At 35.1% G+C, this 16,868-nt stretch overlaps 1 protein-coding gene across 1 annotated transcript; it reads right to left on the reverse strand.

The window, feature by feature from the left end:
• Window positions 1-4,158: 4,158 nt before the first annotated feature.
• Window positions 4,159-9,430, reverse strand: LOC116005811. Its single transcript, XM_031246049.1, has 3 exons — window positions 9,157-9,430; window positions 5,338-5,829; window positions 4,159-4,958 (listed from the first exon to the last, which is right to left on the reverse strand). Exons 1-3 carry the CDS (start codon window positions 9,428-9,430, stop codon window positions 4,159-4,161), a joined length of 1,566 nt encoding a protein of 521 aa, XP_031101909.1.
• Window positions 9,431-16,868: the final 7,438 nt, after the last annotated feature.

The following is a 16,868-nucleotide window of genomic DNA, read 5'->3' on the forward strand; positions in this document are numbered from 1 at the left end:
TTTCCTACATGTAGCTCCTTCATAAAAATAGCAAAATAAAAATATTTAATTACAACAAATTCATGTAAATATAATATATATGCAAAAGAAAAATATAACATAAATATTTTTACCTCTTATCACTTTTAACACTCAGTCTCCGTTTTACCAAGTTGTGACGCAAGAGATTAATATTCAGGAAGAATCATCATGCCCATTAAATGGGTCTCATGTTCGTAGTGCGCTGAGAAGAACAGTTGAACGCATGTGTAAATTGAGTTGTACCTTATGGTATGTCATTTCAAACAGGAGAACGCATTTGGCACATGCGTTCGCGTTCTACAGTAGAACGCATTTTCTAAATGCGTTCTAAGGACATTTTGTTCTTATTATACGAATTGCCACTTGCGTGCCACTTGCGTTCTTTTTACCGGTCAATCAACCAGAAGAACGCAATTGGTAATTGCGTTATACTTAATGATTCAGTAGAACGCATTTTCTAAATGCGTTCTACGGACATTTTGTTCTTATTATACATAACTTTGGCTATAAATATTCTATACACAATATTTCAATTACTACACAACAATTACTTTCATATGAACGTTACCGTCTTTCTCCTACTACAAAATGTTTTTTTTCTTTGTTTCTGCCACCGTGAACACATGTGGAAATTAGTTCTAAACATTATGGCCGGTGAAACATTAGTATTATGGATTACAATTAAAACTCGCGAAAATACTTTTGTAGAGATCGAGAGCCTGATCAAGCTACTTCATCAGCTCGTGCAGCTCAACTCTACCATGAACTAGAGTCATCTTATCATTTGTTCATTTGTTGTTGGCCTGACTCTAGTTCAACTATAAGGTTCGTTTATTCACAATTTTCACAACGCTATTTTTTGTTTAGGGCAAATAGATATAAAACTCAATTGCGAAATGCGTTATACTCAAGTGCCATTAAATAATATTCTTTTGTTTGAAAACTGTGCCATTAAATCCTATGCCTATAAATACAACTATCAGTATCTTATTCAACAAACATTCTAATAGTGGCATGCAGTTCATATCATCATATTTTTTTAAACACATACTGCGATTTTGTTTCTTTCACATTCAAAATGGCACTTTTCCTCTCGTTTTTCAAGTTTACCATAAATTCAAATTCTTCCAAAATGGCACTTTTCATCTCGTTTTTCAAGTTTACCATAAATTCAAGTTCTTCCAACACTTTCTTTTTATAAGTATTTTAATGGATTGCAATTAAAACTCGCAGTGTTCGTTTGTGCAATAGCACTTGGACTCGGTTGGAAGTTGAAAAAGAAAATTTTCCACCAACCAATCCGCAAGCACGCAAGCAAGCAAGCACCTCCAAATCAGATCGTCTCTTCAACTGTGGTTGGTTAACTAGAAGGCTGTTCGTCCGTTTTTTTAAGTTCCTACTATAACATTGCTTATATGTAAAACCACATAGTTTATGGTCTAAATATTAAATAGCTTGTTTATTTATATATTCGCAATATTAACTATTTTATTGTATCGTACTTTATCGTTTCCATAAATAAAAGTTTACTGTATATATATGCTGGATTATTTTTATTTCGAAAATAATAAATATTGCAATATAAACGTGAGAGTTTTAAATTTGTTATCGTTCAATCATTAAAAATTTCCCAATTTACCCTTCTATATTCCAACAATAATTAAAGTATTTATAATTGTTTCCAATTGAAAAAATAATACAGAGTAAACTACTTTGTCAAGAAAACCATTAATTCCAAAGCATACTGTTCAGTATCATATTGAATAAAAAAATTACACAAACAAAATTTTAGGCCAAAGATATATATCGTGATGTAGATCTTCAACGCCTTCTTTGGCGGTGGATTTGTTACATCTCAGTCCACTCAAGGCCCAGACGCAACCTTTTCCTCAGCTAAGAGTCGCGACCAAACGCCTTTTCAAACCCACTAAATTAGGCCAAAGATATATTTCGTGATGTAGATCTTCAATATAAGTATGACCATGGATATCTCGAAGTTTTCATGGAATAAAGGAATAAAAAATCGTATTTGAAGAAGACATTAAACTTGAATGGGAGAAGTTGTAGAGGCAAGAGAGTGAGGATTGAGGAAAAAAAACTGAGAGCATGATATCTGATGAAGATTTAGTGGGTTTGTTTCTCAAATCTCAAAAATAATGTTTTGAAAGAAATTGTAGCAATGGGTTTGTTTCATCTGAACAATGTGTTGTGAAAAAGAAGGTGATGTGACCCATTGATGGGTCACATCACCTTTCACGAAATCCAAGCTGACAGCCCATGTGTTGGCTGTCAGCTTGGTCAACGTGATGTGACCCAATGATGGGTCACATCACGTTTCGTGCTGTGACAGCACGAAATAAAAAAAAATATCCCAGAATATCAGCTTGGGCAACGTGATGTGACCCAACAGCCCATGTGGGCTGTCAGCTTGGGTAAGTTGAAAAAAAAATCTCACAATATCAGCTTGGGCAACGTGATGTGACCCAATGATGGGTCACATCACGTTTCGTGCTGTCAGCGACGGTCGCTGACAGCACGAAACAAATTCCCAAGCTGACGTGGGCTGTCAGCTTGGGTAAGTTGAAAATAAAAAAAAGAAAATTAAAATATTCCTCCCTCTCACTCACGCACGAAAGTCCAAGCTGACAGCCCATGTGTTGGCTGTCAGCTTGGTAGTTGAGTAAATAAAAAAAAATACTTCTGTAATGGATGATCGGGTATAAATGGCCTACTTGTTTCTTTGCCTATAAATATGACGTTGAGTTTTATCAATCACCTCTAACGTGAAACGACACTTCTTATTTCTTCACTTCTTCCATCATATGCGTTGCATATTGTTCTATTATTTTTTTGTTCTTGCATAAAAGTTGAATGGATTACAATTAAAACTCGCGAAGGCAATGATCCAAAGGAAGTTGAATGTCTGAATCGACGAATTTCACAATTCATATTGGGGTTGCTCTATACGGTTGAGTTGCTCCTCTTACGTATCGGGTTAGACTTGTCACTTCCGTGTTGCTGGTTCCCTGCTAGCTTGTCAACCCACCTGTTGGGTAGTTTAATATTTTTTGATGTAGCTAGCAATTAGTAACTTAGTAACTTGCAACCACAATTTATTCATATATTGTATATATTTTCAATGACAATAAATCTTTAATGTAATGTCATAATTTGTAATTGTACAGTATAGATTTATGTGACAATAACTTTTGACTTATTATTTTTGCGCATATTTACAATTTGTTTATACTTATGAACCAAAAGTTACGTACTATAAATCATCTAGTACAATTTTATGAATGTTTGCTCTTTCATGTTCATATTTCATGGTGTTATAAGGTTGTGGAACTAAAGAATATTGAGTTGGGCCAAAAATGGTGTTATAAGGTTGTGGAAATAAAGAATATTGAGCTGGGCCGAAGGGTTAACGGAATTTAATTGGAAAATGCTTTGGCCCAAAACATGGGGTGTTGGCTGATATCATAAAGGGTTTAGGGTTTAGGGTACCCGACGCATAAACGCATTTCACAAATGCGTTCATTGTATTTGTTAGGCCGAATGGATTAGAAAATGGTTTGGCCCAACGTATTTGGGTTGGAATTTTTGCCAACGTATTTGGCCCAAGGCGAACGGAATTTATCATACGAGGAACGCATTTGAGAAATGCGTTCCTTGTATTTTTTGGTGGCCGGAGAACAGCCGGCACCGGCTAACTTAACGCATTTCGCACGTGTGTGGTTTTGTATACGTTGAACGCATTTGTTACTTGCGTTTAGTGTATCTTATACTATACACGCATTTGCTCAGTGCTTTCAGATCCCGTATTTAAAAAAAAAAAAAGGAACGCATTTGGGAAATGCGTTTCTGCCACCAAACGCATTTCCCAAAGGAGTTTTTCCCTTTTTAGTCCAACTCCCTTCGAATTTCCTAGTTTGTCAATACAGGCCCATGCGTTCCCATTTCAGTCATTCACCCTATTCTCAACCACCATTTTCTTTATTGGTCATTATTATATACTAGTGTTGCACCCATGCGATGCATTGCCATTAATAGATAGTTAGTTTAAACATATTTAACTGATCCAAGAAAAAAATATCATTAGAAATAAATTGTTTTAATATTGAATAAAAAATACAATTACAAATTATTGAAAAGTTCTTTGTACACCACATTCTGAGTACATTTTAATAATCCCTTGCTTTCATCAGAAATTAAGATTTTGAGACCATCAGGATTACTCACACAGGAAACTGCAACATATAACTGTCCATGGTTAAACACAGGTTTCTTTAATAATAACCCCACTTGTGACAAAGTTTGTCTTTGGTTTATTGTCATTGCATACGACAACATAACAGGAAATTGCTTCTTTTGAAATTTAAAAGGAAGTCTTGGATCTGAAGGAGTCAATGCCAGCTGCGATATCAAGACATTTTTCCCATAGTGGGTTCCACATAATATTTTGGCTTCAATTACATGGTTCCCTAATTTGGAAACAATCAATCGTGTTCCATTACAAAGACCAATCGAATGGTCGATATTCCTCAACAGCATTATTGGAGATCCAACCTTTAATGATATGGAATGATTTGGTACAGCAGAACACCTCAAACTATTTAAAAATTCAGTAGTGTGAACTTCAGCTAAGATATTAGCATTGGTATTAGCCTTGCAAACAGAATCACAACTTAAATAAGTCTTTGATGAAGTTTGATTCATATTGTTCATGTATTCATTCACGTGATCCACAACATCTAATGTTGGTGCCAAAATTGCTCGACTCTTTAGCTGTTCAGGATCTATGTTACCAGTGCCGTATAAAGGAAATGTGTGCTCAACAATCTCTTTGATAGGATCTCCTTTGCTTTGCAATACAAACTGTGAAGGAATAATTATATTGCATTCCCCATCACTATTATCACCAAGTTTGCTATCACCTAAATTAACAATTCACTTGGCAAAATTATCTAATTTCTCAACTTCTTCTTCACCTGTAATACTACGCAATATGAGATTTTTGGTTAGATGCAAGACTTTATAATTATTCCACAAATACGAAGAATTTATACTTGTTTGCACAATGTCTTGTCTTGTGCCTTTGTGAATAACTGGAAGAATTTGTCTGAAATCACCCCCTAAGACAACAGTTTTAATTTACCACCAATAGTCTTTAATTTGTTGAGCTTGTATTATTAGAGAATCTCAACATGTCTCTCGTTGTTTTATCCAATGCTTCAAAATAATGCTTGTGCATCATAGGGGCTTCATCCCAAATGATTAGCTTTGCTTTAACAATGAGTTCAACTAATGGACTACCTTGCTTGATGTTGCATGTTGAGTCTTCGTTTATAGAAATCGGTATTGCAAACCTTGAGTGAGCAGTCCTACCACCTGGTAGCAATAACGAAGCTATACCACTCGATGCTACATTTAGAACAATTTTCCCCTTGACTGTAAAGCAACAGACATTGTTTTCCATAAAAGGTTTTCCCGGTAGTCCGGTACCACCATATCCATAGACAAAAAATAAGCCACCTTTATTGTTATCCACATCAAACATAACTTTACTGTAAATAACTAATTGCTCCTCAGTTAGTTTTCCCACCAAAATGTCATGTTCTTCTTTTAAGGCTTGCTGATCATATGCTAGTTCTTCATACAACAACTGATTTCCAAAAAAAGAGTTAGTTAGTCCATCTGGTATAGGCATTGGTGGATAATCTCCTAATAACTTGTTGCAAGCATGCAATAATTTTTCAATCTCTAGTAGAGCATAATTCTTCTTTTGTGTATCTGTAAGAACTAAATCTATGGCCAATATCAAAAGTAATGAAATTAGAAATTACCTTGGAACTAATTTGTAAAGAAAAAAAATGATATATATGTACCTGGGATTCCTAAACTTTTCCTGGCCTGATATTCAACATCTTCTGCTAGATGTATCCAAACAACGTACCATACCATTTCTGGCTTTGACATTATTTGAGGTCAATAGAGTTACAAAAAGTTTCCTTATAGAATATGTAGTTGACCATAGTGATGCCTCAAAAATTGTGTCCATATATTCTTTGTTATCCTCAATCAATCCTCTTGCATAACAGGCATCTCTAAATGAGGTATATTGTATTCCATAAACCAATTTGATATCTTCAAAACTTTTGGGGCCCTTAACCAAGTTTAGTAAACACCTCAAATAAAATAGTTCACCACAATTTGGCAGAACATAGAAAATCCTTCCAATTGCAAAATTTCTTTGCCTAGGATGCCATTGTAACACCGTTATTTTTTTTTTATATTTGATTAAGTGCTTTTCTATGTCTTGATTTCGTACCTATGTTTTTGTTCAATATGTCATGGATTGTGTTAAGTAATGTGTTGTTTGTGGTGTGCTTGTAACCTTGCTGTCATTTAGTGTGGTTGAGGATGTTATTTGTGCTTCGAGGACGAAACATCTTTTAAGGGGGGAAGAATGTAACACTATTGATTTTTGGGCATCTTAAAATTATTTTACCAAGTGTTGTATCCTTAAATTGGTCCATTTTAAATTATTCTATCATATTATTTGGCTCAAATTATATTGAAATTATTTTATTACTCTCCTCAAGATTATTCCTAGTTTCCAAATACTTGTTTCCTAATTTTATTTTATTCCTTGGACTCCAAGTTTGACCGTATCATCCTAAACCCCTATTATTCTTTAAGTCTTATGATTCCCTAATCCTAGTATACGTATAATATTTTCCCTAAACCTAATGTTCTATTTCCTAATCTAACATAGAATTATACGTACAGTATATATTGTTTCCCAAGCTAATGTTTTATTACTAAACTTATGCGTACAGTACATGATTCTAAACCACTACTATATACATATATATATATATATAATCTACACGGCTACAATAAATATATATGTATATTTTATATTCCTAATTTTATTATATTATTCAACCCTAATTATATTTCCCCTCTATAAATATTATCTATGAGTTAACCCTAGGTCCATCATATATTCCTGCTCTCTCATATTCTCTCTTGATTCTTTCTCTCTCAAATAAATAAAACCCTAGTCTTCTCTTTGTTCATCATCAATTCAAGAATTAGAGGTCAAGGATCATCAAGTTTAAGTGGTTAATTTTGGACTTTCGAGGTAAGATTTATGTTCACTTAAAATTCTTTTACCCCAAATTAAAATTGATTTTCCTAAGTGTTTATGTGCATATTCTCTCTAAAATTCCTCTAAAATTTATTGTATTTATATATGTGAATAATTTCTATGTATGTTGTAATTTTGTACGCAACTAAGCATTGTATGCTGTATGTTTATAAATAAATAAATATATATGCCTATGTGTATGTTAGGTAGTGTGTATGCATAATCTTGATGCATCGTACGTAATTAGTGTATGTCTGTAATTGCATGAATATGCTTAATATGTATAAATTGGGTACTGGAATACATGTGCTAATGCTAGCTATATGTTTGTGGTCTGCTGTGTGTTTCGCATAGTGTGTACACATAATATTAGTAAATATTGTATTCTGAAAGTGCGTACATGTATCTTTTGTTGGAATGGTGTGTATGTAGCATCATCATTAGATGTAATATAAAAATATTTATATTCTCTTTATTCATGAAATTACTAGTACATGCTATATGTTGTGATTAATTTGGTGGATGGTATTGGTGTATTTAGAGTAATATTATATTTAATTAATTTTGGTCATGGAGGATTTATACTTGGATTTTTCTTGTGAGTTTGGTCTCTCACAATTGGTTATGAGGTGGTGGAAATCCACAATTTGGTTGTATTGATACATACCGGAGTGGGCCGGATAGCTAATCCTACGATCGATTTGGATATAGAGTCTACTTTACATACCGGTGTGGGCCGGATGGTTAATCCCACAGACTCTTTGAGTTCGTTCTACCCATTGGTGTAGGTTTCCCATTGGGGGTATGCATACTTAAGGAATTGATCTTGGGCCAACTATGTGGGTCTCTGGTTGGTTTTTCTTTTGGTCACTGGGGCCGAAGTAATGGCTCTTGCCTGGTATTTCTCCTCCTTTTGGACAAAAATAATTAAAGATGGTTAAGTGTGAACGTTCTATTATGGTGGAATACTATAAGTATTATATATTATATGTTGGTAGTAGTGTATTCAGTAGCATGTTCTTATGTGATTTTATATGATGGCTTATTTGCATACCTGACATACATCTAGCATGTTTAGCTTTATATCATGCATAAGAAAATTTCAAATAACAAAGATAAGTTTATAAGGGGTTACATGATGTGCCATTTATGTGTCGTGTGTTTTATGTGCTATGTGCAAAATGTTTTACAGGGTGGAGTAAGTCTTACAAGCTTTATGCTGAATTTGTTTCTTTTTGTTCTTTTTTCCTTAACTCATTTTGCAGGTGATGTTGCATAAGCATTGGGCATGAGAGCGAATCACCTAGAGATTTATTAATAATTTATTAGTTATTTAGATTAGTTGGATTAATAGTTTCATTAAGACTCGATTATTAGTTGTTTTTGTATTAGTACCTACCTTGGGATATTATTATTTTCAATGAATACTTTTGAACCTTATATCATGAGTTGTCTTTGGTTAGTTGTTTTAGCCTGTGCGTTTGGGTATAAGTAGTTATCCAAGCGTGGCGGTAGCCCTCTCTATTTCCTTTGATTTTATTTTCGCTTCCGCGATTGTATGTATTTTTAAGAGTTTCTCTAGTTTGGAAATGGGGGTGTTACACCATTCTCTTTTGTCTTTCTTCCAAACAAATTTTCTTGGCATTTCTAAATAAGTTAACTGTCTGGCATTCCTAATACTTCATATTAGCTGCAAACCATGCGGTGAACATACTTTGGGACACTGTGGGACGATTAACAACATTGTTAACATTATCATCATCATCAAATTGTATGTCAAAAGCAAATATCCTCCAAGCAGCTTCACATGGTGAGATATACCTACAACCTTTCTAGTGGATTCATCAACGGTGTTGTTGTAGAACTCAACAGTTACACGGTAATTACCCTTGTTGACGTACTTGGATAAGTACTTGATTGATCTTGACTGGTTACACCATTCAACATTAATATGAGCCCTGTACTTCAACAATAAATACCTGTTGTGTGGACAACATATCTATTGTCCAGATCGATGTCATTCTTCTTTATCGTATGACCATTATCACGCCTACGATAAATTGGATAACCATCGCGGTCTAACATTGAATTTGGCACAAATTTCTTTGGAAAGAATTTAGAATATCGACCATTTACCATACAAGGTGAATTCTTCCTAGCTAAACCACAAGGACCATGCGTCATGAATTCTTCCACGGCTTTGTAATACTCTGGATTACATAACTCGTTTGGAATCTCAGCAGATATCCACATGTCTATATCTTTTGGGGTATTAGGATAATCATTCTTTGCCAAGAATACCAAAATGTGCGCATGCGGTAACCCTCTTTTTTTAAATTCAATTGTATAGATCACTACAAAAATAAAAAATTAGTTAGGGTTATATCAAAGTGATAATTATTTAAGTAGAATTTAAATTTGTGAGTATTTACCAACTGAAACGACTCCAAAAATGTTGCTTTTCTAAATCTCTGTAATAAGAGTGTTTAGCTTCATTTTGAAAACGCGATATATAATATGTGGCCTATCTTCAACATTAAACTACATGCTTGTAGAAACCTTTCTATTTCAGGCCACTTCGGGTTACATGTGAAAGTAATAAAAAGGCTCGGATATCCCATAGCTTTGCAAATGGCCATTGCATCCTGGTAGTTTTGAATCATATATCTAACACCTCTAGTAAAGCTCGATGGCAAGATTATCCTCTTTCCTTGAGTAGTAGGATCTACTTCTCCATTTGTTAGAGCATCAGTCAGACACTTATAAGATTCACACCTTAAAGTTTTTTGATGTGTCCTGATGTAGAGTAAACAACTAGACTCTATCATAGTATAAGCATCAACAATAAATTGTTGTAACAACCTTTTTGCATACAATAATGTCGATGTCTGATCCAACCTATCTTGCAAACAGAAAGAGAAATATTCCCGCGGAGTTACACGGTTTCTTGTTGTGGATGCCCTACCAACAATGTCGGCAAACTGAATGTCTTCTCTATAACCGTCTTCACCATATGGATATAGCAGTGGGTATTGCAGTGGTAGATATGACGGGTTCAATTCATTGATTCTTTGAAGATTCCCGAAATTTGTTTCTACCAATTGTCACGCTCTCCCATGTTTGAATCTATATCACCAACAATCAAAGCTGCAACTTCTTGAACTTGGGGCAAGTTATATGTCCGAGCATCTTTAATATTTTGTACAATAGCAACATGCAATCTTTTGGTACTGTCATTGTCCCTACACAAACAATAGTAAAGACAAAACAACTTTAATAAATTTTAATATATTTTAACATTATGACACTCAGAATACTTAGAATTGAATGGTAAAATAAGATGTTTAAATTACCCGACTGCATTCATCCTATTGTTGACTTCATTCTAAGTGTCAAAAATATACAATTGGGCGAACTTCGGCCTTTCACCTTGTTGTGGCAGCAAGCTTCCGGTTAAATGAAAATTTTGCCCATGCAATTTAAATACAGGTGGGTTGGTGCCAATATTAATGGATCTGTATATTTTTCTTCCCATTGATGTAAAGCAAAACATATTATTATAAGACCTAATCTTTTCCAAAAAATGTTTGCTTTGATCATCTTGATTGAAAAACAAACCATATATTTGAGAAGGTGGAGTTGCGGGCTTTGGCAATTGAATTTTGCCATGAGTACAATAAAGTGAAAACTTGGGGCCTGTTTACTAACAGGAAATTTTCTCCAGTTTTCTGGAAATTTAGAAAATTGGAGAACAGAAAACAGAAAACATGTTTACTAGCACACAGTTTTTCATTTTGAAAACAGGAAACAATTTCTCAATTTTCTAGAAAACTGAAACAGTATTAAAAACTGTTTTCTAAATGGAAAACAGAATCATCTATCATCTATTAGACTATATGTCACTATAACCACATTCTCACCATTATCTACTTACATATTTATTCATTACTATGATTACATTCATTATCATCTTCTTTTACGTATCATTATCATCTTCTATCTTTTATACTTGCATCACTTATTTAAACATAACTTATTTGCTTATGGTTAAAATCATACATCATTCACATTATCAAAATTAAAAATTGAAATCTATACCACGTTTTATATTTTGATTCAACTCAATTGATTATTGATTTGGATATTTTTTATTATGTTACATCGAATACAAGTTTGGTCTAGATATAAGATATCAAAATTTCACATATATTATTATATTATAATTCAAAATAAAAATTATATGTTATATACATGTCATTCAAATGAATATATCTAAAAATATTTTAAATATTAGCTCAAAAATATTAATATTATCTAAACTAAATTTTATGTGAACTTAATAGACTATTGGTTATGTCACTCGAAATTAAACTTATGTTAATTTTATAACGTTAATCTAAAAAAAATTGAAAAAACAAGTGTAAGTGATAAGTGCCAAAAACAGTCAAAATTCGGGTCATGTTTAGATGATATTTTACTATCTCAGCACCCAATTATGATCACTTTCATGGATAAAACCTCTAATTAGCATCTATTTGACAAATCCAGCTCAAGAAAAATACTTTGAGTCATTTCCGAAGGATACAACAAAGTTTTGTGCCAAAAGAAGCAACAAACAAAGAATCCATCAAGCAGGAGGCTGCCACGCGCCATCACACGCGTGTGAGCAGGCGTAGAATTAATCCAGAAAGCTTCCACGCAAGGCCACACGCGTGTGACAGGCGTGGAAGCGGGACAGTAGGGCAGCAGCGGAATTTCGACTCTTTGGGCAGCTATTTAAACCCTTCTTTCTCAATTTTGGAGGAGGACTCTCCCAACTTTCAGATCTGATTCTTCTCTCTATTTCTCCCCTTTGGGGAGGAAAAACACACTAAAAATTCCATTAGATTAGTGTAGCTCTTAGATTGAAGATGGATTGAAGATGGATTGAAGATGTAGAATCAACCATTTCTTGGGTAACACACTCTTTCCATTGAATTGTTTGTTTAGATATATTGTTGAAAGTAATTTCTGCTTTGTTGTTTTGAATGATTTCCATGACTGAGTAGAGTATTTCGGGCGTGTGTGCCTCTGTTAAACTCTTGATTGTTGTTTAGAAATTGCTCTATGGTTTTGTTAAACTCTTGATTGTTGTTTAGAAATTGCTCTATGGTTTTGAGATATGAAGGAGTGTTGTTTAGAAATTGCTCTATGGTTTTGAGATATGAAGGAGTAGGATTGATGTTTGTATCTATGGTTTTGAGATATGAAGGAGTAGGATTGATGTTTGTATGGTTGAAGTTGTTCAAGCTTTACTTCTATTTCGGCCGGAATAGCTAGTAAACCGTAGGGAAGTGAGAGAGTGCGCGATAGCGGCCTCTCACGAGCCCAACTCACCCATATCTCCGCTCTTAGTCCGAAATGACAAGATCCGAGAGGAGAGGTAGACTAGGTGTTCGATGAAATGCCTCAACCGAATGAGGATTGAGAGTCTGAGTGTGACGTCACTCGGTAATAATACCTTGACTCCCTTACTCGATCACGAAACTCGTTTTCTAAATCCCCTATGTAGATCGATCAATTTGTTTAACTTTGGTGCACACCCCTTTCATTTCCCTTTGCATATTTAGTGTAATTTCCTTTCTACAAGCCCCAAACTTATCAAACCAATCTTTTGTAATACTTGTAACTCTTGCCTTTTAACTCCGATAATGCCAACACACTAATTCGATTCCCATTCGCCATCCTTGAGAGACACGACACTCGGGGAGTCTTGACTCTTCGTTTTACCACCTTTACATTCACTCACCCCATACACACAACATCAGTAAGTAAACAAGTTTTCTAAACAGAAAATAAAGAATGGAAAACAGATAATGAAAATTGAAAAATTAGAAAATAGAAAAATAGAAAATAGTTTTTTGTTAGTAAACAGGCCCTTGGGGTTCTTGGTACCAACTGATTTGTTGACTCGTTCTTCCAACCAAAATAACGCACCACAATGAGGACATGAATATGTGGGATAAGAAAAATCCAAGTATTGACCTAAATAAGTTTCAATAATTAGAACAATTCCAAAGTAAGTTTAAAAACATTTAACAAACATACCATTGTTTAAAAATGGAATTGAGGATGATGCTTCTTCAAACGTGGCATCCATATGGATAGGAATGGAATTAGTATCTAATAAAGAAATAAATTACTATCAATACCAATGTTGTAAAAATCCCACTTAGACGCCGATTAATCCTCGCCTAGGCGCTAGGCGCCGGTCGACCGCCTAGCGTATCACCTTAAATGGTGGTCTAGGCGGCTAGCCGGCTAGGCGACCTCTTAGGCCGCTTAGGCGCTGACCGCCTAGGCCTCTTAGGCGCCGACTAAACCTCCTAGGCCGCCTAGTCGGACGATTAACAGGACAAATCCCAAGGCTCAACCTTATTCAAATTCACTTCACCCATGGTAGTTGCAAAAAAGCTTAGGTATGGCCACCACCGCTTCTTGACCACAAACTCGGTTTTTGTTACGTGAAGCCTTGGAATTGCATAGCAGAAGAATAATTAGCCTCTAGTGAAGCTTCTCCTATGGGGAAGAAGATCTTTATTACTGTATCAACAATGAGTCAGAATCTATGGAAGTTGACGACAAAAACCTCAACACATTTCCAGCGTCACTCTGGTTCTCATTCCTCATTGTCACCATTGCCCGTTTACACGAGGTTGACGGCCTGTGTTTAAGAATTTCACCTATCTTTTTGTTGATTTCATGGCAGAAGTTTCTCATATTTTGGGTGGGTTTCCGAGTGGGAGGTTGAGCGAGCTCATCATTAGAAAAGAAGAAAAGAGAATAAGCAAAAGACAAGTTTGCCCTCATAATTTTAGCCATTAAAATTTCAGGTTACTTCTTGCCAGAAATTTGGCCGGAGGGATTGAAATTAAGAAAAATTGAATACTTACGGTATTAAATTGACAGTTTTGAAACTCGTGGATTGCAATTAACAATACCCCAAATAGTTATAAGACGAAAAGTTATGTATATATATATATAGAGAGAGAGAANGTTGTTTAGAAATTGCTCTATGGTTTTGAGATATGAAGGAGTAGGATTGATGTTTGTATGGTTGAAGTTGTTCAAGCTTTACTTCTATTTCGGCCGGAATAGCTAGTAAACCGTAGGGAAGTGAGAGAGTGCGCGATAGCGGCCTCTCACGAGCCCAACTCACCCATATCTCCGCTCTTAGTCCGAAATGACAAGATCCGAGAGGAGAGGTAGACTAGGTGTTCGATGAAATGCCTCAACCGAATGAGGATTGAGAGTCTGAGTGTGACGTCACTCGGTAATAATACCTTGACTCCCTTACTCGATCACGAAACTCGTTTTCTAAATCCCCTATGTAGATCGATCAATTTGTTTAACTTTGGTGCACACCCCTTTCATTTCCCTTTGCATATTTAGTGTAATTTCCTTTCTACAAGCCCCAAACTTATCAAACCAATCTTTTGTAATACTTGTAACTCTTGCCTTTTAACTCCGATAATGCCAACACACTAATTCGATTCCCATTCGCCATCCTTGAGAGACACGACACTCGGGGAGTCTTGACTCTTCGTTTTACCACCTTTACATTCACTCACCCCATACACACAACATCAGTAAGTAAACAAGTTTTCTAAACAGAAAATAAAGAATGGAAAACAGATAATGAAAATTGAAAAATTAGAAAATAGAAAAATAGAAAATAGTTTTTTGTTAGTAAACAGGCCCTTGGGGTTCTTGGTACCAACTGATTTGTTGACTCGTTCTTCCAACCAAAATAACGCACCACAATGAGGACATGAATATGTGGGATAAGAAAAATCCAAGTATTGACCTAAATAAGTTTCAATAATTAGAACAATTCCAAAGTAAGTTTAAAAACATTTAACAAACATACCATTGTTTAAAAATGGAATTGAGGATGATGCTTCTTCAAACGTGGCATCCATATGGATAGGAATGGAATTAGTATCTAATAAAGAAATAAATTACTATCAATACCAATGTTGTAAAAATCCCACTTAGACGCCGATTAATCCTCGCCTAGGCGCTAGGCGCCGGTCGACCGCCTAGCGTATCACCTTAAATGGTGGTCTAGGCGGCTAGCCGGCTAGGCGACCTCTTAGGCCGCTTAGGCGCTGACCGCCTAGGCCTCTTAGGCGCCGACTAAACCTCCTAGGCCGCCTAGTCGGACGATTAACAGGACAAATCCCAAGGCTCAACCTTATTCAAATTCACTTCACCCATGGTAGTTGCAAAAAAGCTTAGGTATGGCCACCACCGCTTCTTGACCACAAACTCGGTTTTTGTTACGTGAAGCCTTGGAATTGCATAGCAGAAGAATAATTAGCCTCTAGTGAAGCTTCTCCTATGGGGAAGAAGATCTTTATTACTGTATCAACAATGAGTCAGAATCTATGGAAGTTGACGACAAAAACCTCAACACATTTCCAGCGTCACTCTGGTTCTCATTCCTCATTGTCACCATTGCCCGTTTACACGAGGTTGACGGCCTGTGTTTAAGAATTTCACCTATCTTTTTGTTGATTTCATGGCAGAAGTTTCTCATATTTTGGGTGGGTTTCCGAGTGGGAGGTTGAGCGAGCTCATCATTAGAAAAGAAGAAAAGAGAATAAGCAAAAGACAAGTTTGCCCTCATAATTTTAGCCATTAAAATTTCAGGTTACTTCTTGCCAGAAATTTGGCCGGAGGGATTGAAATTAAGAAAAATTGAATACTTACGGTATTAAATTGACAGTTTTGAAACTCGTGGATTGCAATTAACAATACCCCAAATAGTTATAAGACGAAAAGTTATGTATATATATATATAGAGAGAGAGAAAGAGAGTTAGGATCATATGAGATCACTTGTTTTGGTAAGATCGTGAGATCAGATCTTGTGCATCCATTTAATAATTTAATGGTCTAGATTGATTTAAGATGCTAAGTTGAAGTGTGTGCGAACGGTAATAAAATGTGTGCGAATGGTGATTAAGTGTGCGCGGACAGTGATTAAATGTGTGCAAATGTTGATTAAATGTGTGCGAACGGTGATTGATGTACAGGATTTGATCTCAAAATTTTTTAATGGTCTAGATTGATTAAGATTCCAAGCTGAAGTGTGTGCGAACGGTGATTAAATGTGTGCGAACGAAGTGTGTGTGTGTCAATCAATCTAGACCATTAAAAAGTATTACATGGATGCACAAGATGTGATCTCACCCATTAAAAAGTATTACATGGATGCACAAGATGTGATCTCACAATCTTACAAGTATTACATGGATGCACAAGATGTGATCTCACAATCTTACCTAAGCAAGTGGTCTCACTGGAACCCTACCCTATATATATATATATATATATATATATATATATACATACATATATATGCTAACGTTACAGTGAGACAACATCTTCCCGTGAGACTGTGAGACAAAACATGAATGTACAAAGTCTACTACATAAATGCACACACTAGATTGTGTATACTCATGTTGGGTAAAAAATTGCACACACTCTAGTTTATGTGTATTTCTGTAATAGACTATGTGCATCCATGTTGTGTTACACGAGAAGATGTTGTCTCATTTGCATTATATATATATATATATATATATATATATATATATATATATATATATATATATATATATATATATATATATATATATATA

This window comes from Ipomoea triloba, chromosome 15, assembly GCF_003576645.1.
Source record: "Ipomoea triloba cultivar NCNSP0323 chromosome 15, ASM357664v1".
NCBI lineage: Eukaryota > Viridiplantae > Streptophyta > Magnoliopsida > Solanales > Convolvulaceae > Ipomoea > Ipomoea triloba.